Source organism: Oryza brachyantha, chromosome 9 (assembly GCF_000231095.2).
Source record: "Oryza brachyantha chromosome 9, ObraRS2, whole genome shotgun sequence".
Classification (NCBI taxonomy): Eukaryota; Viridiplantae; Streptophyta; class Magnoliopsida; order Poales; family Poaceae; genus Oryza; species Oryza brachyantha.
Window position 1 is genome coordinate 6,053,068 of NC_023171.2, and position 24,348 is coordinate 6,077,415.

A 24,348-nucleotide genomic window follows, 5' to 3' on the forward strand; every position below is an offset into this window, starting at 1 on the left:
TTCTAGGACATTGTGTCAAGAAACTACCTTGCACAATGCAACTTTTATATCTTGTTATCACATGGCCCACTCATCTCTCTCACAATTAGTTTTGTTTTACGTAAAGACACTAGTTCTTAATCTAGAATCAATTTCTTTATTTTTACCTCTCTCTCTTCGATAAATAATCTGTCACATCACCAAATTGCTTATGTAACATAGCAATAAATACAGATAGAAACTACCATCGGGTCTGCATTGCGAGTGCCTTTAGTGACATTATAACTATGATGATACCCAACCTTAAGAAAGTCAAACCACCCTTCTTAAAAAAATAAGAAAAAGCTATAAATTTACCATTAAAATAGGCGCTTGACAAAACTTGTTACTAGAATACATCTTTTTCTCAAGACAGGTGTCATTAGGTCGAGGTCTAATGTCTTGGTACCAATAATGTTAGCGCGTACACCTTTGTCTCCATGGCTGCTAACATGAAGGGGTCGATGCCAGTCTCTCGAGTGTTGAGAATCTATTTATAAATAATTTATTTTATAAATAGGTAATTGGTATCAAATACACCAGTATCAATAAACTATTGATAAAATACATTATTTACTTTTCACCCTTGTGAGAGCACGTGTACATATCCATTTATAAATATGTCTTTAGCATCGTATTTTTCGTGCCAAACTACTCTACATCATCGCTTGGTTGTCGTAAATAGCGAGAATGTCTATATCAGCATTATTCGTATCGAGACGTTGGACTTATTAGGGCCAATTAACTTGTCACCGAGAAAAATATCTATCGAGAAACTAAGTTTTTTATAAGTCTATTTATAAAATATTTTTAAATAAGATCATAGTGTAAAAAATCCAGGTACAGGCCGGTATACCATGCATGTGCAAGTTCGATCATCAGGCACGGGACAAATATATATCATCGTTTGTGCGCAAAGTACATGTACATCTCAACTCATTATATTATACTCTCTCTGTTCCTAAATGTTTAACACCGTTGATTTTTTCATACATGTTTAACTATTCGTCTTCTTTAAAAAATTTACATAATTATTAATTATTTTTATATCATTTCATCGTTGAATATTCTTTTATGCAGTTTACTTATTTATAAAAAAAGATAAATAAGACAAATGATCAAACTAGTATAGAAAAATCAATGGTGTCAAATAATTAAGAAAGGAAGTATACGACAGAGAGCAGATACAGCTAGATAGCTACTACTATGCTGCGTAGTAGTAGCAGCAGCAGCAGCATGCAACGCAAGCTAAAAAATCTCGCAGAAGATCGAAATAACAGCTATAACAGCGTTGCATTGCGTGAGAGATCGTGCGTATACACAAAGATACATAGATACACGCATCACAAAACCTCATATACTTTGGTTTTGGTTCAAGATGTATAAAACCACAAATTTGACCACTTTTTCTTTAATCTAAAATTCATATGATCTTTTACATAATATCTTAAATTTGAGAATTCGTTTAATCCATCATCTAAATGTTGTAGCCACTAATTTAACTATTTTTCATTGTGCTATAATAGTAAGTTCATATTGTAGTATTGTACATATACTTTTCGATTACATGAAATATATACATGTGTGTGTATATATATATATAGAGAGAGAGTTACGACAGACTTATGTCTCCTTTTTAGAAGGAACTAAACTAAATCATCTAAAATTCATATAAGATTATTTTCCATGCATGTGTTTAAAAAAAAAGACACATCTATATAGTCCATTTAGTAAGGGGCGGATCTAGAGTGCGGCCATGGGATCACCAAAATAATCTCAACTCAAGCCTATATATAGAGAAAAATAAACATACAAAAATATAATTTATTAACATATACAAAATAGTTATATTATATGTTATATTTGTCACAATTAAAAAATCTATCTGAGTTGGACCACCCATAATAAAAATAGTAATGGATAATGAAATTCGCTCGTATATATATCGTTTTGAGAAATATTAATCATATATTGCAGCGCGGTAAAAATAAATTAAACAGCCGATGGATATACCGCCGTAGAAAAGTACATATGGTATAATACAGGACGTAGGTACGGTGGGGCACCACATGCATTGCATTGCATGGGCTCTTTCTTTGGTCTTTAGAAATTAAAGGATCGATCCATCCATCTCCATCCGGCAAAGCACTCTTCCTCCTCCTTCGGTGGGCCCGCCCCGACATTCATTTGCTCCCCACCATGGGGTGGGCCCACAGGCCCACGCCACATAATGCCAACCCCACCCACTGCTCTCCCTCCCTCTCTCTTCCTTTGTTTCTCTCTCTAGGCTCGAGCTAATTAACATCTGTCTCACACGCCTGTAGCCTAGTGGTTATATAAAGTCTTAGTAGCACATAAGCTCCTGTATTCGACTCCTCGTTATAGGGAATTTTTTAGGATTCTAACGGCTTTGTGCTTTCAGTGGGGTGCCCGTCAATAACGACGAGGCGCCTGTGGCACTGTGTTCTCATAAAAAAACCTCTGTCTCACACGCTATTTATGGATTGGATTTAATTGTGGATATTATACATGTTTGCTTTATAATTTTGTAGTTTTATATAAATTTATATGAGTGCTAAAAAATCCATACGCATATAAAACATATATATTAATTCAAGGGTTAATCTAAAGTCTTATGATATAGAATTAGAGTAAGTGGTTGACAAGAAAAATAAAAGACCAAATTACAACTTATTAATAATGAGAGAATAGTATTTATATGTGGGTAGGCAAATTGTATTGAATGGATAAAAATTTATCGGTTCATAAGTCAGTATTATGTACAAGTTGATCTATTTGAAGACACAAAGAAAATATATCTATGTTCCTTGTACATCCTACTTACTTTCCATGTAAATTAAAACTAGGTGTTTCTAGAGACAGAAGGGATGAGCTTTGCAGAGAGAGAGAGAGAGAGAGAGGAGATGGATGGATGCATGTTTTTGATGTTTTCAGATGTTGGTTTGGTGCAGGGAGAACATGGGGGTCAGATGCAGGGCAAGGCCATGCATCTTTGTCTACCCTGTAGGATCCTTGCTATCTAGCACGACTAGCTAACTAGCCTAGCATCACAGCATGTACACATCTAAATCATCTGCCCCCTATAATGCACGGATTATTTTAATCGTCCTACGGCTAAAATAATCCTACGGTTAAAATAATCTTTGTAAGATTAAACGATTAGGACGGACCCCAACTTTATTTACATAGACTTTCATATATCAGTGACTTTCTAAATTAGAAATAATCTTACCAATTATAGAGTTTCCATATGTCAACAAATATTTTTTTCAATTAGAAACACTTTCTATATATTAGACTTTATATAAAAATAAATATATAAATTTTTAATCATAAATATTTAAAAATATGCGATGTATATCTTTAGAATCAAAGTTCAATCATAATTTTTAATCACACCATTGAAATATCAACAATGATTATACAACGAAGTTCATAATTAACGTCATACCATAGTTGGGATACATATGATTGATCAAGGCTCTATATCATTATAATTTGACGTTCAAGTAGTCAAATCACTAACAATAATATCAGATATAAATCTCTGATAAAATAGGAATGAGTATCTGATGTTCTAGAAATAATTTATTAACATCATATTTTTATGTGAAATTAGTAAATTATTTGCTATGTGAAATGGCACATCATTGTAGAATATTTTTTAAATCATGAAAAACTATATGCACCTACTAATAATAACGAACTGGAACACAAGTGATAAAAAAATATCATTAGTAATTTTACTTTTTAAAAAATATCATATATTTTTTAAAAAAATACAAAAAACTTGTGCGATAAATATTTGCTATGAGTTATATATAATCAGATTTAAATATCTTTTCATGTAATTTAGGAAGACACAAAAAAATTTGTTTTTAAACTCATAATGAATTTAGACTTGAGAGTTGTATAGTTATTTTGTACTTTTGATATATATAACGTCAATAAAATTTTATGTATTATAGGAAGCTAGAAAGTTGTATGTGATAAAAGTCATGTTTGTATAAAGTGGTTTTCATTATATTTAGCTTTATAAAGTTTAAATTTTATATAAATATCAGATAATATAAATAAATTATTTAATTAAAATTATCCTTGTAATATGTGAACTTGATATTATAGTGATTCTGATATTAGTGTATCAATTTATTGTTGCAATGTTTCTAAAATTAGTATATAAACATGGCCTTAAAGTTCTATAATTACTGTTCAAATTTGAGAACTCTTACTTTAATATAATATGATCTAACATATGATTAATTATGCAAAGATATAATAGTCAGCGTTGATCGATGATTTGCTGCTATTTTATCAGAGGTTGTTTAAATAATCAAATTAACAAATGTTTGATAGACAATCAAATTCGAATGTTTAGTTTATACATAATTGCATTAAAAAGTTTATAATATATTATTTACATTATTAAATTGGCTTGTTGCGTTAGTATGGTTATATTGCTTGTATATACGATCACACGTCCTGATTCCACTCTAGGCAAATATATCATCAGTTTTGTCTCATTGGTATGTGCAGGTACTGTCAACCTGAAAGAAATTTTGAGCTAGAAAGGAAATTCCATTAACTGAAATCTCAAGGCAAATAGCCAGAGACGAGATGAGAAACAAAGCCAGGGACTTGGTCCGTAAACACGGATGAACCAGAGACATGTCTCACCCACACACAGCTAGGCCATCAGCTACTTTGTAAAAACTTCTCAGGCTTACCTAAATAAACCCTACAGGAAGCAAACGAAATACCCATGGATTCCATCACACCGAAACTGACCACCATTCTTACTACAATAATGTTGATCATCGTCTGTCCGCATGTCGACGTAGGGGACAGAGATGCATACACAATTGAGGGTCTATTTTAAAATCAAAGAGTTTTGCAGAAAAAAAGTACTACTACAATGCAAAATTAATATCACATCACATGGTTCGTAAACAGAATTGTTATGTGAAGAGTAAGCAGCTATAATTAAAACATATTGCTACCAATGAGATGATCGAGTTGCTTATTCAGACGTACAATTAGGGCCACGGCAGAAAATAAATCTACAAAGTTAATTATACTACAGCACAAAAGAAATCCGCAAAATTAATTATAGTAACTCACATGTCATTATGTCAGGCAGGCTCCATCTGCAGACAAAGACAAAGCCAGTAGCACACTGAAAATTGTCTTGCTGAATCTGAATGTGTCAGGCATGAGTAACCAGACAGGGAGACAAAAATAACAGCCATATGGAGTATACACGTCTTGATATTGCGTCAGATTATGACACATGATGCGAACTAATACAAGGCATAGCATTAGCCGGAGTACATGCCACTTGTTTCGACAATTAGCACCATCTTAGTATCTACATTTTCCAAAGTCAAGTCCCCAGCTCAGTTCTGTGTCCTCGTTACAAGTAGCGCTTAGTTCAAGCATGAGTGCAAATGGTACAGCACAGCTAAATAAGCTCATCAATTCAACTATGGCAGGATTAAACAACGTTTGCAAGCTCACTCAGCATATAGTTTTTTATAAGCATCACAAGATGCATGCGAAATCGATGAAAATCCAAAAGAAAATTCAACCATTGGAGAAAAGTTTTTTTTTTTACAGTTTAGGACAGAGTGCAGGCTGAAGAACTGATGTGAGGGTGGATGGCTGCAGTTAAGCACTTCGACATGATATATATCCGAACAGCAGCGAATCTGATTGTTCTGTTGCGATGCAATCGATGGTATGAAGCTGTTTGTACAGAGAAGCATGAGTGCACAGAAACAACTAACTTCCAACACGAATGTCAAGTAACATGCAAATTGCAGAATTAAGTTATATAGTTTGCTTGGGCACACGATACAGGAGACAAACTAAAAGGAATGTACAGGAGACAATCTAAAACGAATGTACATTAATATGAAACTTCCATGTATACTAAAGAAAAGCAGAGAAAAGTTCAAATGGCTCTCCAAAAAATAATCTATATCTATACTCCTATAAAGAGTAGTGGTGGTGGGTGGCAGGGTTTCACTTACCGTGCAACTTGCGAAAACCGCGGCACCGCACACCCGTGGATTCCGCGTGGATACCGCAAAAACCACGAAAACCTTGACAAATGTGAATCTAAAAATTTTGAATTTAAAATCTATGGTTACCACGCGGTTTCGGGTCAAAATCGCACGGTTTCAGCTGAAAACCGCGGCTAGTGTAATCCGACAATTAGGTGCAAATTAATTTGAAAAAACCGTAAAATTACAAGAAAATAGAAAACTGGTACGTAGCTATATTTGTGACATTTAGGACATGTTATATAGGAAAAAAGAAAACTTTAACATGATTTTTTCTAAATTCTTGACAAATTTTGACATCATAAGTATACTTACAATCAAACATTACGTATAAAACTAATACATATTTACAACCATGTGACTACATCACTACATATATAATTTACCTTAGTTTGGATACTAGAAATTAACAAAAAGCCTACAACAAAATATTATTAGCTATCTACATCACAAATAGCTAACGCAATAAAAAAATAAGCCTCATGTATCAAGTATCAACTACGTAGTTAAATAAGTGCTGCAAACATTCAAATATTTGCCTCATGTATTAAATACATACTTAAATAGGTGCTATGAAGTGTGAACAATACCGTTTTTTATTTTACCCAACCATTTTTCGGTATTGGATTTTTATTCGTTCGTAAATTTAGTTTTTCCATCAATTTTTCGCACAAATTTTCTTAAATTTTTTAAATTTGGATCAAATTTGCGGACGGTTACAGCGGCATACCAAAGCCGTGCCTTGACGGAGAGCGCGGTTACCACGGTAACCGTCATGGTTTTCGCGGTATCATGAACCCTGGTGGGTGGTGAATCTACCACCTAACCCACCACCAACTCCCTCCTAATTTTTTAAAAGGAAAAATAACAAATACCTATATATCAAACCACTTTTATTAGCTCTACTCTAATAACATGCTAATGATATTTTTTAACAAAATCCCGTTGCAACGCATGAGCAATATGCTAGTCTTTAAAAATGGAAAAAGGGTACGAGAACTGCCCATGCTGAAAATAAACCTTTTTTAGAGGATACCACAGGGCCTCAGATGTAGGGTTGAAAACGGATCAGAATTTTTCCGAAATCTAGACCTGTTTTCGGAAACGGAACCAATCCGTCGGAATTTTTTCGGAATTCTTCGGAAACGGTATCGGAATCGGAATATTTTTGTGGAAAAGGAAACGGATACGGTAAGAGTACTATCCGCCGGAACACGGAATCGGTTGGAAACTTTCCGGATTTTTTCCCGGAATTTTTTTCAGAATTCTGAACAGTAGCTTTAGCAAAATTTAGCCCAATGCCCCAACCGGTCAGGCAGGCCCAAAGCTAGCACTGAGTGTTCCCTGTGCGTGCAGCAGTGCAGCACTGCGTGAGCTGAGCGTCGCCCGTGCGTGCAACAGCGTACGTTCGTGCTGAGTCTACCGATGCGACGCAGCCATCCAGTCCCTTGCCGGAATCGCTGCCCCTTCCAGCCTCGCCAGCCCCTGGCGCCGCCTCCAGCGGTGGCCGTCGACGCCACACCACGCTGCTCGTTCCTCGCCGGTTGTTAGCCTCTACTGTCCATTCTGTATTTTTCTTAGAAAGAGCTGGATACCCATTTCATTTTGATGTGTTCTTATATTCCGATAAATTTTCGAAACCGTATTCGTTTCGCTCCGTTTTCGTTTTCGATAGTGCCCGATTCCGTTTTCGTATCCAGGATTTCCGATTTCGGTTCCGGTTTCGAAAAAAATATGGAAATGAAAACGGTAGAGATGGTTTCCGTCCGTTTCTGAGCCGTTTTCATCCCTACTCAGATGTTGTATCTTCTGATGGTTTAGATCAATATTCTGCTAAAGTAACATTACGTTCCTATTCCTAGCATAAGCAACTTCAACAAACAATATAAACAGAAAATAAAATGCCCAGATAAGCTGCACATATCTAATATAACCAGGTGTTGTAGATAAGATGGAGGTCTGCACATTATTTTTCGTACCTTCAGATCACTCACACTTTGTCAGGCTCGTCTGGATCCTGAAAATAACACAAAGTTATTAGGCTTTGCCAGAAGCAAATGATAAGATATATAGTTTTGAGTTGGTCCGGTTATTTCAGTCAAGAGTATTGCAAACAGTAAGTTCATGTAAACAATCAGGAAACATAAACTAAACTAGGCCCAAACTCAGTGAGTATTGCACTTTGACTACTATAAATAAAATACAAATGCCCTGTTTCACTTATAACACATCCATATGGATAAAATTTACCACCATGGTGCAGTACAAAAGAATTACATATTTGGATTTTTTTAAAGATTATTGTGGAATACCGAGTACAAATACATCGGTGTTTGGGAACATGCATAGTACATTTTGGTGATTAGAATATGAAAAGGGGGGCGAGAGTAAGTTTGTGATAAAGGCAGACATAACACATTCTGGAAATGCTTTGTTTATCTTTGGCACAAGTCTTGAGGTAGTGACCAATGAGGCCAAGGTGAAAAGGTGCTGATGGGTGCAGGAAAACATTTCCTAAGCTTTTGGTCCTCAACTAGAATCATGATCAAGCAAATTAAATCCTAAACATCAGGCAACTTAAATTAAACCTTAAATAACTCATGAGAGTGCAGCTCTACAAGTAAAAACAGAAAAGTTGGTGATCCATACACTGAAGGATCACAAGCGACACAGCTGAAGACAAGTTCATCCAAACATATGCGTTAGCAATTTGTCGAAAAGCTATATTCATTCAAAAGTGTGTGGAGAATGTTCTCTGTTACATAGACCGCTACCTTGCGGGCTTGCGGGTACAGATGTGCTATTAATTTTTTTTTTTACATCAAAAGTCAAAGATGGCAATGCTGAACATGTTTTTGTATGAAGTACAATAGAGACCCAATGAAAAAATAAATATATTAATGATAAGATAGGATTATACAAAAGGCCTACATGCTAACCAAATTGAGCAGAATGTAACAAGTAACAACATCATGGAAACTTCAGACTATGTTCGTTAGAAATATGTGGCTCCCAAACCACTTTTTTGCAAACAAAAATAATTTGAAGGTAAAACTTTCATATATGCGTCCATAGCCACTCAAAAGCAAATGTTGTAAAATAAACCACGATGAAAAAATCACAAAAATTAAGTTTCAATATTCAAAATTTGTCTTATAAGCAGTTGCAACAGCAGAACGATGGGAGTCATAGAGGAATAGAGGACACCTCGTCCATTATTGCAGCACATTGAATCACAAATATCTCTAAGTGATTAATCCAACAAAATAGAAAATCATGTAGGCTAGAAAGGAAACATTATGTGATAATCTAAACTGTTAAAGCGCCATCTGAGGGTAAGAAAGATTAGTGAGGATGTGGCTTCTTGTGGTGGTTTCCTTATAGCAATAACTAAACTAAGTGGGTTCCAATTATAGTTATAATATAGCCAACAAAAGCAAGGTAGATCCAACTGCTATGTAAGGGAAACAGGACATGTTTGTAACTTGGTTAATGAGTAAGAATATATACCGGTAAGAAGTCCCAGTTCTCCTCTCTCAAATCAAATTCTTCAATAGTTGCATCAGTAAACAACAACTACAACAACACAAAACATATAATTTTTTCCATGAAATTGCACACACTATGCATTAACAAGCCATATAATGAGAAACTCACTGTATGTATTCCATTCCGCTCATTGAAGTCATATATGCTTGCTGCAAGATACCTGAAATGATGAGATAAATTATTAAGTGGCTATAATGGATCATAATTTGATAACAGCTGCAAAAAAAGGTAAATCAACTTCCTCGATAAGATAAAGACAAAAACATCCTAAAAGTTAAAAATAGTGTATGTACTCTCAGTGGTTTTGTTACATGAAGTCAATGCCAATGAAAAGTAGCATAACCACTGGGAGCCAACATGTTTCAAATAGGCAGCTATGAAAACTTAACCCCATTTCCAAATTTAACACCCAATTTATCACTTTATCAACCCAGTAGAGAGCAGTGTTGAATTGGATAGCTCATCACATTTTTCTAAATGGTATATAATAACAAGATAGGTAGATTCCCAGATTATAGGAAAGTCTTGTACATCTTCCGATGGTTAGAATAATCTACGGTTGCCAAAGCTTACATGTTGTGCCGCCGATGCCACAAACGGACAATCTCCCCAATACAATTCTCAAAATATGTCTTTCTTTTCTTCCGGACATGCTGATCTTGCGACAAATTTCCATTATGAAGTACAATTGAGTTAACCGGCTTTGTGATGCCGAGCATTTTTCGGCAGTTTGAAGATCCACAGTGACAATCTTGATTGGCTCCAAATTGGACAAACCTGTAGGTAATGCTTAAAAATTAAATACTAGTAGTTCCATATAAATAAAAATAATGAATCATGATGCCTGGATAAATGAAAGAAATCAAAAAAAGAACTAGAATGAAAATACTTGTAATCATAAGTGAGCTCCTCCCCCATTTTTATGTTACGAAGAGCAAAAATTCCAACTCTGGTCTCTCCCTCGACAGTCCTAAAATAGTATAAATACTAGTCATATATCAGGGTAATTTTAGAAGAACAGCATATATAAAAGAACTGGCCAGAGTATAACTAACCATTTCTGCATCTCTGTGTTTGGCTCACAGCTATGATTTATGAAGCGGGACATGTTTCCTTTTTCAGTCGCATCAATGACCATATTACTACTGACCTCACAAAGATAGAAGTTAGTGTCCCCCTGCCTCTTCATTTTCCATAGTCTCTGCTCACATGCTCTGTCATCGATAACTACAATATTTTGCATCGGTAACTTCAAGTTATTGTATATTAATCATTTTGAAAAAAAAAAACAAAGTTACTGAAAGGTTATGATAGCCCTCCAATCCAAAACAATGACTGTAGTTTAGTTATCAACATCTCCAATGTGAGAAAACATATCATATCTATATACCTTAACTAATTGGGCATTCAAAGGAAGATCTGACGTTAAGTAATGAAATAGCGACTAAATATCTGGCCATCAATCTAGGTGGGGCCAAATTATGTCTTGTATTAAAAGAAGAGCCCAAGTAAGTTACAACTTTCTTATCAGTAGTTTTGAATTTTGTAATGAAATTAACAGGAAACAAAGTTCAGATTCCAAGAGGGATACAATATTGTAGAAATTTTTTTGTTAAATAAACATTTTTAGTAAGTAATTCTATTACTAAACCACCGAGCAAAATTTTTCCAAAACTGAATCTTTTGGCCACGCCAGTGTTGGTGGCGTGGCAAGATAACGTTGCCACGCAGCGTAGTCGGCGTGGCATGACGTGGCAAGACAATGCTGCCACGCCACCGACAATGGCATGACAAGCTGTTTCGCCACATCAATGTTGGTGGTGTGGCCAAAATGTTCATACGGTGAAAATATTTTCCCCGGAGGTTTACTAATAAAATTATTTATTAAAAATGTTTAAAAAATAAAAAAAATTCTCATTAATCTGAGTTCCAGAATTACCAAAGATTAAAAACAAATGTAATTGCAAATCCAAGCCAAGTATATAACCTTTTTTTGTTAATTCTGAATTTGTTTTATTATGAACAAATAAGATCGACACACCGTATGAAGTACAAATGTATATTTATACATCATGAGTTCATGTCAGTTAAGACTTGGTAGTTATGAATTTATAATTTCAACAGCTATTAAATTAAGAAAAGAAATAAATTGAGACTCCAGGATGAGTTTAACTCTGTTGAACAAAGTTTAAAATTCAGAATTATTATATCACCAAAAATGATAATTGCTACTTGAAACCAGTAGCAGCTTTGTATTTAAAACTAATTTCGAAATCAGTAATACAATTCATATCCTGAATAATCAGGGACAAACAAAAGTCAAGACTATATAACAAGTAAAACTTCTTTTATATTAATTATAATCTTTGAATTATGAAATAAAATAGATAGTAAGAAAACAATCAGTAGAATGAATGCTGCATATGTTTTGTATATATCAATTTCAAATTTTGGAAGTATTAATAAATTTAAATTATTTGTTCTTACGTACTTCAAAATATAGAAGTTTAAAGTTTACATATGTGAACAGGATGTACAATCCATACCTTCTCCGATATATTCTATTACAAATTCTCCCTTTTTTATATCTTCCTGAGCTATCACCCCAAAGCCACATTTCTCTGTCTAGAAGAAAGAATGTCGTTTAGGATATAGGTAACAAGGGATAAAACTGTAGTAAATACTAAATGAAGGTTTCAAGGTATTAAAATCTATACAGAATAGAAATAGATAGAGGGAATATAGATTTAGAATGACAATCATGAGTTCATAAATTCAAATTATTACATTATGTTAAGACAAAATTCAACTATAAGAATCAATTTCGTTCTATTATATTGTTAATACATAAGGGCATAACTTCCTCCAAACAGTTTCAGTCTTCCTTACAGTAGCCAGGTATTTGGTGGTAGAAGACAACTTCTATAACTTCTGTTCATAAAGGGAAGTTTCAGTATTGCAGAAATTTGGATGGTAGGTAGGGTACAAGATGTGCTGAGGATAGAATATGCCTCCATACCAAGGTAATACTGGATATTATATCATAGTGCACTAAAACATAGACATAAAACCAAACATGCAGAAAAGATAAAAGGATATGGAAATATTTTTTATAAAATCTATGTGTTATTCCGCAAATAAAAAAGCACCATATTATGAGTTGTAAGTGATAGAATCAGGGATTCAAAATTCTGAAACATGCAGGCCAGACAAATGGAGGGCATGGACAGTACAGCGAACAGCATTCCTAGCCCCAATGACCTAGCACTATTGGGTAAGATTGCCCATCCTTGTCCAGAAACAAATTACTTGGATGTCAAAATCATGAAAACCACCATTAAAACCAGGTTAGATTGACAGTTTTAACTAGTTTTGGTAGTTAATTAAGGGGTGTAAAATTTCCAGTTAAATGGTTGAGGATTGATTTCTAGAATCTAGAGTCAGGAAATAGTTGACAGGGTAAAATAGACTTACTCCGGAGGAAAGCCGAAATAAAGGGTTCATTTCCATTTTTATTGATATTATACCAATGGTTCTGACAGAAATAAACAACCTATCTTTTCTTCAAGCAAGAGAGGAAAGTTGCTTATTTTTGCAGGAAAGATTTGTCAAATACCATGAACTGATTGAGATATATGATATACCACACTATAACTGGACAAATAGTTTGACTGTTTTTCTTTTTCATTGAGGTAGCTGTTATTCATCTGGCTAATATTTCCATCAGTATCAGTGTCCTATATTCCTACTATAAACCAGTGGTACAACTTTACAATTCAACAAGAAAAGCTGACAGTTTTTAACAAGGGAAAATTGGTTTCATGCAATCCTAAGTTTCCGAGTTTAGTTTTATACCCTCCAAAGTTTCTGGTACATTTTAATGCCATTCAAAGTTCTTACTATTACTATTTATAGTATTTTCATACACTCCTGTTTTGATTTTCTTGTTCCTTTCTATTTTTTGTCAAAAATGTCATGCAAAATGGCACTACTACCCTTTCTTTACAGATCTGTTTAGCTGAATGGTTATTTTGCTCATGTATTTCCATCCGTCTGAGCAGAATGCGTGGGTTGAAAGGACTAAGAGACACACATTGACAAGGAAATCATGAGCTGTGTGTACATTGTGAGGAGATGAGCCAGAAGGCTCTAGCTCAAGCAAGGACCACATGTCTGCATGGAGGAGCCCTCATCAGGACTCGGGGCTCAGACAGAATTCAGTGGAAAGGATTACAGTAAAAGGAGATGCTATCTCCTGATTATTCTCGTCATTGCAGTAGAGAGGATTAAGCAGACAATAGAGTGAAATTTGCTGAGGGGAGCCAAATCGCATTGAGGCTAGAATGGAGGAGGGCGGTGAGGAAACTGCATCTTTCTGCAGGACAAGCATGGCAGAGGGTACGAGCTCACCTATGGAGACAAGACTTGCTCGCCCTGTGGGCAAAGATCACCAGCGTCGGCTATGAATCCGATCATCAAGCCATGGGCATCGATATGATCGGACAGATTTACCCTCCATCAAGTAAAGGACATAAATTCATACTGGCAGCAACAAACTATTTCACCAAGTGGGTCGAAGCCATACCATTGAAAAAGGTGACTTCGGTCAATGCGATCAGTTTCATCAAGGAGCACATAATCTGTAGGTTTGGGATCCCACAAATGATAACTATAGATCAAGGGTCAATATTCGTCTCGGAGGAGTTCCAACAATTCATCGCCGGTATGGGAATCAAATTACTCGACTCATCTCCCTATTATGCTTAGGCTAATGGGCAAGCAGAAGCGTCAAACAAAAGTTTGATTAAGCTGATAAAGAGAAAGATAGCAGAGCAACCTAGGAGATGGCATACCTCGCTAGCCGATTCGCTTTGGGCATATCGAATGGCGTGCCATGGAGCAATAAAGGTACCACCTTACCGGCTAGTGTATGGGCATGAAGCAGTACTACCATGGGAGAACAACATTGGCTCAAGGAGATTGGCTCTACAAGACCAACTGACGACCGATGAATATTACAATCTCATGGTGGATGAATTAGAAGATGTTGCACAATCCTGGTTGAGAGCACTTGAAAAGATAAAGGAAAACAAAGCTAGAATACCAAGACACTACAACATGAAGGTTAAGTCTAAGACTTTTGAAGAAGGTGAATTGGTATGGAAGCTAGTGCTACCGATAGGGTCCAGTGATAACGTTTTCAACAAGTGGTTGCCTAATTGAGAAGGGCCTTATCGGACTTATAAGTGCGCGCCAGAGAATGCCTATATGCTAGAAGGATTGGATGGGGAAGTATTCGAGAGAGCACTGAATGGAAAATACCGAAAGAAATACTACTAAGCAGCCAAAAGCTAATGGAAGCATCAAGTTGCATTACAAGTGTGACAGAACAAAGACACAGAAGTTCAGGAACTACAAGCCCAGATGTTTCTTCAAGGTGTTAATCGCACGCAGGCGAACGGTGTCAGCTTCTTCGATGACTTTGAGGTCATCGGCATCGGTTCCCGAGATGGTCTTGATCGCCTTATGGATCTGGGCAATTCGCTGCACGGCAAATTTTAAGATCTGCTCTTGGGTTGCAACGACCGATGGCAACGTAGCCAACTTTTGCTCCTCGACAGAAATATTCTCGACAACCTTGGCCAATTCTGCTTCCAGGTCGGCCTTTTTTGCTTTCAACTCATCGATGGTGGCCGAGATCACCGGTGCAGCCGATTTCAACTCGTCCAACTTGGCCTTCTCAATTACAACCTGTTCTCGATCAGCTGAAGCTTTATTTGAGCTAAGACTTGGGTAGCCCGGTCTGCGATTCTTTGACGTGCTCGGTGGACGGGAAGCCGATGAGAATGTAGCAGGTTGGCGCGATGGCATCGATCAGGTTGTCTGGCAGTTGATCTTGTATTTCTTCAATCCTTGACCTAATCGGACCGGCGTCGTTGATGAGGGTGTCAACTGGGAAGTCTAGCCTTGCCAGTATCTCGGTAAGTTGTTCATTAAGGTTGCTTGGCAAAGCAGAGGAAGTCTGGACATCGGCATCGGTTGGATGCAAGTATTGGCCGATGTCAAAGGCAAACAAATCATCGAGTGACTGCAAATAAAAGGGAGGAAGGTTAGATTCAAATCTGATTGGCCTGGGAACATGGACCAGTTGAAAGGTACTTGCCTGTAAAGATGAGGCAGTCACAGCCGATGTGGCAACTTCCTCAGTGGCGGTTGTAGGCACAGGAACAAGGTCGGCCGAAGGAAATGGCACAGTGGTCAACAAAGGCGCTATGAAAGGCTGTTATAATATATAAGACGAGTGTTAGCTATGAGCACAGAGACAGGAGTTTTATCAGGCAGTTACCTTAGCCAGAGAAGCTTTTTGTCGAGAGGGCTGATAGGTTATCACCTTTTTCTTCATGCTAGCTCCAGGTGTGGTATTGGCTGCTGTGGGGACAGGATCTAGGCTCGCCGGTGTGGATGTCACGTTGGCAGCAGGAGTCGGATCGATGGCTTGATCCGGCGCAGGGGTGGTATCGATTGGTTGCACCACAGGTGACTGACCAAGGGAATAAGGTTAACAGGGAGGTCAGTTAAGGAGAAAAATAGCAAAAACTATTTCAAAGGCCAATTACCTGTTGGGGAGGAAACAAATGAGCGATCACCTTTTGCCTAACTTCGGTATCGAAGTCCTCGGCGGCAGCATCGATCGCGGCATCCAGCTCGGCCGATGAAGCTGGAATCGGCACAGCTACCGCCATTGTCTTGGCTTTCTTCTTCTTCGGAGCCAAGATGACCTTTTTACTCCTTTTGGGAGAAAAATAGCAAAAAGTATTTCGAAGGCCAATTACCTGTTGGGGAGGAAACAAACGAGTGATCACCTTTTGCCTGACTTCGGTATCAAAGTCCTCGGCGGCAGCATCAATCGCGGCATCCAGCTCGAACCATGAAGCTGGAATCGGCACAGCTACCGCCATTGTCTTGGCTTTCTTTTTCTTCGGACCAAGATGACCTTTTTACTCCTTTTGGGTCTTCTCAAGGGACTTGGTGGGCCCGAGAATTTCTTGATGTAATCATTTGGAGACGGCGCAACATGACCTAGGGCTGGGAAAGCCGATGTTGAGTAATCGATCGGCTTGCCACTTCTGCTGGTGGTAGGAATTGCAAGGGTTGGCTGCAAGGTGAAACAATGTTAGTCATAATGCAAAAGTTAAAATGCCCAGAAGATGAAGGAAACAAGTTAAGAATTTATCTTAGAGTCAGATTACTCATAATCGGAATCTATCTGATTACAGAAGAAGCCAACGGCGGCAGAAAATAGATGTTGCTGCATTCTTACCACCAGCTGGTATAAGAGTCCAAGACCGTGATCCCAAAGAGAATGAGGTCATCGACCCAAATGGAATTACTTCGGTCATTTTACTGATTCTGTTGAATTCCAAGGCCGAAGTCACTTGACCCGTCATCTCAATTTTTCCTAAGAAGAAAAGATCGGCTGGCAATTGACCACATCCAAATTGTCGGGCTGCGAGAGCTGGGTGGTAGAACTCATAAGATAGCCTAACCGATCGCCCAAAGTAAAAGCTGACCGGTAGCAGGCATAGAGTGAGAGCAAAGGCAAAATTCTCCGATGAGCACTTATCGGCCAGTACTTCTTCCAGTCTAAGTATGTTGGGCACTTCATAGTCTCTGGAATCTGTGTACGCGAACCAAGTGCAGGCATTGGGTTCTGGTCCAAGGTAACAGAACTTGAAAATGTGAGCTAATCGGACTGTTGACATCCGATGGCCCGGGAAGGATGATACTACTTCATCCTAGGACATGCATCTCCGGGTTTCTGCTGGCTCCGATTCCAGGTAAGATGGGGAAGGCTAGCTGCGCTGGTTGAAGGCCGACAACTCCAAAACTCTGGAAAAGTATAACCAAAGCCACAGCTGTAGGAACCACCAGGGTCCAGCAATATGTCCAACTGGCTGGCCAATGGATAGTTTGGAGGATACTTCGTGCAACATTTGGTATACTGCCCAAGCAGGTATTGTCCAAGAGGTACGCTGTTTCCATCGACTAGTTCGTTTATGTTCTCCATGTTGGTAGTGGGGCCTAAAGTTTGCCCGCAGAACATAAATCTCTTGAGCCAGAGACTGAGGAAGGCATTGTGCTCTCTATGATCGGATGGTCCAGAATCTTTACGGCGAGCATCAATGTACTTGGTCCAGCCCCCGATGTTTTTGGTCTGTAGCCAATGCTGGAATTTGGCCTTGAGGTTGAAAGGGTTGACAGGGGCGATGATGTTGAGACCAGTTAGGATCACTACGTCCATCAGAGTGGGGGTAAGTACTCCATGGCCAAACAGGAAAATGTTCAAGGCATCGGACCAGAAGTAAGACGCAGCAGCAAGGGTTCATCTTTTCCATTTCAAATAAACTAAGTCCTATGCAATGGCCTATGTCCAGTTCCTCCCACTAGGTGTCGTAAGACTTTTATAGCGGATTATACCAATCCCTCCCACCAGTCAAAGGAGTAGGGAAAGAACGAAAGGACTAGGTTCGGTAATATTGGATCGGCTAGGAGTTTGTAATTGTCGTATTGCATGTCACATATACCAAACCCGACCGTATCTATAGGATAGATCTTAGTCTTATCATATTAGGAATCTAATATATTTGTAAGCACTATCCTCCACTGTAGGAGGAAGGTACAAGGCACCCCTCAAAGGACATGCAATCATACATCCCCAAATACAATCTCAACAGGACTAGGATATTATCTCGCTAGCAAGGAGCCTGAACCTGGATAAACTTTTGTCTTCATCCTAACCATCAAGTTCCAAGTTTGTTGCCGACACCTATCGTCGACACATAGTAATGTTGGCACTTTGGAGGGTAGTAAAGTGTACGATGGTATAAAACTTAAACTCGGAAACTTACGATGGCACGAAAGTGGAAGTATGATGGCAATCAGGCATGACGGGCATGGGTAGTAACTACCTATGCTCGTACCATCGGACGAATCTATGCTCGCGGGTATACCCGTTGCTACGCCACAGGTATAAAATCTGCCTATACCCATTACCCGCGGGCGCCGTATACACGCATTTACCCGCAGACTACTGGCGGCAATGCGTGTGTCGGGGCCTCGCAAAGGGGGGGTATCGGATCCTCGAATGTGGCATCGTCATCAAGGGGATGGCTGCAACGACGGGGCGTCGAAGCCGAACAGCGTCGAGGGGCAGCGGATGAGTGCTGGGACAGGGGGCAAGGGCGGGGGCATCGACGGATGGGGGTGTCGGCGGCCTGGCGACGACGATGGGAGGAAGTGAGGGCGGCAGTTGGGTGGGAGATTAGGTATTTGGGGCTAGTGGCTAGGGGAGGGAAACCCTAAAATTTCCTATATATAAATATATATATATATATTTATTTATGGAAAGCTAGCCCCACCTGTTAGTCTCGTATAAACAGGTAAACGGGTGAAGCGGGTATGGGTAGTGCCTACCCATATCCGTACCCGTTTACCCGTTGGGTACTAATTTTGATCCAATATAATACCCGTGGGTATTAAATTGAGAACATAACCAGCCCTATTAGGGCTTTCACCCACGGGTAAAGGGGTATAATTGTCATCCCTGTGGAACCAACGTTGCCTTTTAAGAAGGCACATGCACATACAGTAAACGACTATATTGTGTAACATGCATTTGCATTAAAATGTTATTAGCATCACCTGCAGAAATGACGTTTATCTTCAGTTTGTCCAAAATGGTAATCTGCCAACTAAATAATTATGGAAAATTTATTCAATCATACCTTAATTAATTTGGTTTTCCTCAAAGTCCTATGCTGGAATGATTTGTTAGCACATTTATTCTCACATTTACAGGTTGACGAACAACAAGAAAACAACATTCTGCATCAGCAAAATACAACATTTTAGAATGCCTCAACACCAATAAAATTTACAACTTATTCTAACAAGAATTTTAATGGGTCTTCCCATTTTGTTAACAAGGTGATGTTCAAGACAAAAAAAAAGCACAGTATAAAATGTTGTAGGTAGTATCATGGCAGTATGATTAAGTGCAAGTTGGAGAGGGAGAGAAAGCTCACCCGCACTGGCAATCTTTGTCACAAGTTACCGATGATCCAGAAGAAGGGGTACAAGAACAAAAAATGCCATCATCCTCAATGCGTTTTCTAGTAAGGTAGACATCTTCAATAGAATTAAGGAAAACAGTAACATTAAATAAATTTATAGAAAAAGCCGAAATTTTAGTGCAGCAAAAGGCAAGTCTATTTATATTGTGCAGTTTAGATGTTCCAGTCATGCAATTGTAAATGAGTAATTGACAACAATGTTGAATGGGAATCAACTTATTAGAATAACAAAAATACCATCTTAAGCCATCTTGAAATATATCCCTATATCAATTGTCAGAACACATTATTGATAAATAAACCACTATCCTATGCTATATTATACTTTGTAGTGCATTAGGATTTAGTAAAAAAACACAAATATTCAAATAAACCACCATACACTGTTACAACAGAGACTTTGAGAAATATAACTCAAAAAGTGGTAGAATTATTGCTCCCAGAAATGAAATTTTCACCAGTTATTGAAAATTTAAATGAGAAGAAGGCAAGTAATCGCTGCTCAATGGCAGGTATGGATACTCCGTTTAATTGGCACGTAATAGCCTGACTTCCATTCTTTCAACGCAGATGGCAGATCAAAGTCCACAGGTGCTTTTATCGCCTTGATCAGTTGATCAAACACATTCTCATATTTTTTCTGCAGCATTGAGGCATGAAGATAAATAAGCATATAGAATTACAGAACCAACAAAAATGAGGAAAGCATGTAAAACGAAGATAAACATAGTGACTTGATTAGTCTGTCCGATCAGATATGCCCGTAGCCTCTTTCTCTCATGCATGGTTATGCAACTACGGGAGATAAAAATGATGAACCATGAGCATAGAATAGGCTTCTGTGCCATGTCATAATTCCATTCAAAGATAAAATAGATCTGATCAGTAAGACTCCAGTGGAGTGGTCATTCATGTGGAGTTTGCACTGGTAGGTGCATGCCAAAATCCATATTAAGCACTAATAGAAACTACCAGCACAGCGCGCACATCAAGCGGTCCAATTTAACAGCCTGGTAGACACTAGCAGTTATTCCAGGCCATCGATGACGCCGCTATAATCTCAACAAAGTTTCAGTAAGCTATCTTATCAATTCAAAATATTCCGCCGTCACCTGCAGATCCAGAGACCCAACACAACATTGCTTGGTACCAGCGCCTGCCCATCCATCCGCTCGCCTGCCCGCAATTTCTACTTGAACAAGTGCCATTGTAGACATCCAAATAACTAGGTCTAATGAACAACTCTTCCCCGGAACAACAAAAGTAAAAACAAAATCTAGTGAACAACTCTTCCCCGGACCCTGATCCATATACTCCATACATCATTCGGTCGAACCGGCGAATCTCGCAAAAAAAGAAAGAAAAGAAAAGATACGTGCGGTTCTGACCGAACAGTTCTCGGGAAGATTCGACCGAGAAAAAAAAATACTGCAGGAAATTTAGGGGGTTTAGGGCTTATTCCGAGAAGGCGAAGAGGGGGAGGAGAGAAGGTGCGTGGTGAGGAGGGTTACCCTGATTTTCGCCGGCCTCGGCATGGTGGCAGGTCGCCGGCGGGCGGACGGGCGGTGTCGCCGGCGCCGGAGCAGCGCCGCCGGGAGCGGGGGGAAGTGGAGGGGATTTTGGGTGTCTCAAGGGAGGCGGCAGATGTAGAAAAAACCTAGTAGAATTAGGGGATGGCATTTTACATGTAAATAGGTCCGACTTCCATGGGTGAATCTATTTCTCTCGTCCTGCGTAAGCTAGCTCGGACTCGGCGAAGGCCCGGCCCAAGCCGGGATAGTACCTTCATCGGCCCACTAAAGCCCACCAGTTAAGCACAGGACGCGTCCGATTCCAATCATGGCCCAGCTCGAACCCTCGGGGGGTGACACGTGGATTGCACTGGAGAATTTAGGCCCATTGGGCCGGCCTCGAGAAGGAAAATGGAGAACCGGCGAAGGTAGGTTGATTTGCTCGTCCCTGTCACGGGTCAATCCATGCGTCATCTCGACTCGGGCCTATCTCTGTCCCTACATCCTTAAGGGAGCTTCCTCCATCCCAACAATAGAATCGCTCCTTCGTCGATCCCAAGTAGAGGTCATTAAAGGGCTGCAAGATCACTAATGTATGCTAAAGTTCATGCATCAAAAATATTATGTGTATGTAGATTTGTCGTGAAAGTTGATTTAAACTCACGGTTACGATAAATCTAGCTGAAATTTGGAGGGATGGTTGATGACATATAAAAACAGCTTTTATAAATTTTAACTCAATTCTAAATGTGAGATCCACATCTACATTAGTGGAAGAGAGCACTAAGGTACCACTAGAATGAGCCATATCATAAAAAAAACATGAACCATTGGGTACACAATCTACCTATTATAATATAAAGAGAGCCTCTAAAATAAACACCACGTGCGCTCTAGAAGTTAGAAATTACCATATAAATCAGAGAAAAAGAGAAAAATATTGCTAGCTCCATGTAAAACTGTGTGGGAATGTTAGCTTGTTTATATGAAAATAACCACTAGATCATAAAGGCAACAAGCAAATAGCAAGAGTGTCATCAAAATACTAGGTGTGTTATGGAACCTTCAAGCAACTCTCATGCGATGTTAAGTAAGCATAGATTAGAGAACGAAAAATAAAAAGAGAGTATACCTTAAATGTTGATCATTTAATAAGCCATCAGTGATAGGTAGTTAATAGTAATTCTATTTTATCACTAATAACAAGTATGACTGCTGCCTAACTAATCGGATGCTATATATCACATAGCCACCATTACTTCATTACACCTAAATATATCAAGTGGCATGGACAAAATAAATTTTGAATAATTGATTTGACATATGGATATAAGATCTATAGATACTTCTCAAAATAGTCATGACAACCTTAGATGTATATAAAGGTTGTGACTAATTACATTATTACTACAAATGACACATTTAGAAATTGAGGGAGGCAATTAATGGACGTGGTAATGTATCATAACTTATTTATTGTAATGATTAATCACAAGTCAAGATAAATTTGTTAAAATTATTGCTATGTACCGTCCAAAATATGTTTAAAATAATATTCATATTGTTTATGTAATTGAAATTTTTGATTTATTTCATATAAAACAACATATAAACAAATTCAATTAATATGTCACCAAAAAAAGCCACACCATAGTTGATTGATATTAGTTGGATTCGTAAGCTAGGAGAAGGTGGAATGAAGGTCCAATACAAAAGAGTGAAGGCTATTAAAAGAAAAGGAAAAACAATACCCATCAAATCAAGAGGTTCGTAATAATACCACCACACCTTCTCTCCTCTGGACTCTTCCGTTGTTCCGGCCATCAGGGAGAGAGCAGAGAATAAAAAAAACACAACAATAGCAACGGGGATAAATAATCGAGAATGTGATTGTTGCATTTTAGCACTTTAGTCCGATGATAAATAAGTCTTCAAATTCAGATAATTATAAGGTTATTTTATAAACACAGTAAATTCTATAAATTCAGTTATGAATGAGTATTCAAGATCATGATATAGTAGTAAAAAATTTGTATCCATAAAAATTATATGTCCATGTGGTTATTTTTTTATCAATTACTTAGGCATAGGCAAGAGATATAACTTTACAGTTGACACATTTACAACAACTTATTAAAAAACAACTTACATAATTATTTAAAATTAAACTCTTAGATCCAAAATTTCCGGTGACATAGGTAAAAATGAAATAACATATGTGTAGTTAACTTTTTCCAACTACGATACACACATAATATAACAAGTTTAACACGATCCGATTAAATAATTTATTGTCATGATAATATTTATTTATCCCATATCAAAATAAAAAATCTTTTTGTGTTGTACTTTTTTTAAGAACTCATGCACTTTATTTAATATAGAAAAATACACATGCCATGAGTTATCCTCGACACCGTGGATTGGACCGCATGCACAATCAGTTTTACAAAGAGGCTCATTGAAGATGACCAAATTAACATAAGCTCAAGACATTTGCGACAAAGGACTCTAAAAGATCAAAAAAAAGCAACCGAGTCCTTCGTTGCTTCTCCGCTTGGACGAAGACAACTATAACGACGATGATGGTAATTTAAAGAGCATAAGTAGCTATAGATGGATGCCAAGAAGCAAACCTGAAAGGGGCCTCCGAAGATGGAGGTTAAAGCTTCATTGACGGCAACAAGAAAGTTCAGCCACTCTCTGAAGATTCATCTTCGTTGACAAAGAAAGTCGACGTTCCTGTGGATGTATCACCGGAGATGAAGATGATGGCCGGCACAACCTGCTAAAACGCAAACTTGCAGCACATCCAGTTGAAGATACCATGGAAAAACTCGGAGTTGCCACCACGAGAGATCAACAACTATGGTTTTGCATCGAGAAAAAGAGGACGCAACGCCGGCGACCTCTTGAGCTGCACAGAGAAAGGAAAATATAAACAAAGCAAAGGATTAACCCTATAAATTACAAATAACACAAATCTCGCCGCTACACTTGGTTCTACACATATTTCGGCTTATTAAACACCATGTAATAAGAGAAGATTAT

The 24,348-nt window shown here is 38.0% G+C and overlaps 1 protein-coding gene across 5 annotated transcripts; it reads right to left on the bottom strand.

The window, feature by feature from the left end:
* Positions 1-5,289: 5,289 nt before the first annotated feature.
* LOC102707707 (histone-lysine N-methyltransferase ASHH3-like) lies at positions 5,290-21,421 on the bottom strand. Of its 5 annotated transcripts, XR_001551095.2 has the most exons (13): positions 21,298-21,421; positions 20,309-20,426; positions 19,739-19,841; positions 19,439-19,538; positions 12,200-12,278; positions 10,709-10,880; positions 10,543-10,623; positions 10,227-10,430; positions 9,762-9,813; positions 9,615-9,680; positions 8,084-8,121; positions 6,072-6,159; positions 5,290-5,784 (listed from the first exon to the last, which is right to left on the bottom strand). XR_001551095.2 is itself a non-coding variant. In XM_015841260.2 (12 exons), exons 1-11 carry the CDS (start codon positions 21,319-21,321, stop codon positions 8,095-8,097), a joined length of 1,026 nt encoding a protein of 341 aa, XP_015696746.1. In that variant the 5' UTR covers positions 21,322-21,421; the 3' UTR covers positions 5,290-5,784; positions 8,084-8,094. The 5 variants fall into 5 exon arrangements, 4 of the variants coding, with proteins under 4 accessions (XP_015696746.1, XP_040383393.1, XP_040383392.1 ...); XM_015841260.2 differs by lacking the exon at positions 6,072-6,159; XM_040527459.1 differs by lacking the exons at positions 5,290-5,784; positions 6,072-6,159; positions 8,084-8,121; ... (7 more) ...; positions 20,309-20,426; positions 21,298-21,421 and adding exons at positions 14,845-15,741; positions 15,817-15,933; positions 16,045-16,194; positions 16,271-16,408; positions 16,487-16,809 and having other exon boundaries at positions 19,439-19,526.
* Positions 21,422-24,348: the final 2,927 nt, after the last annotated feature.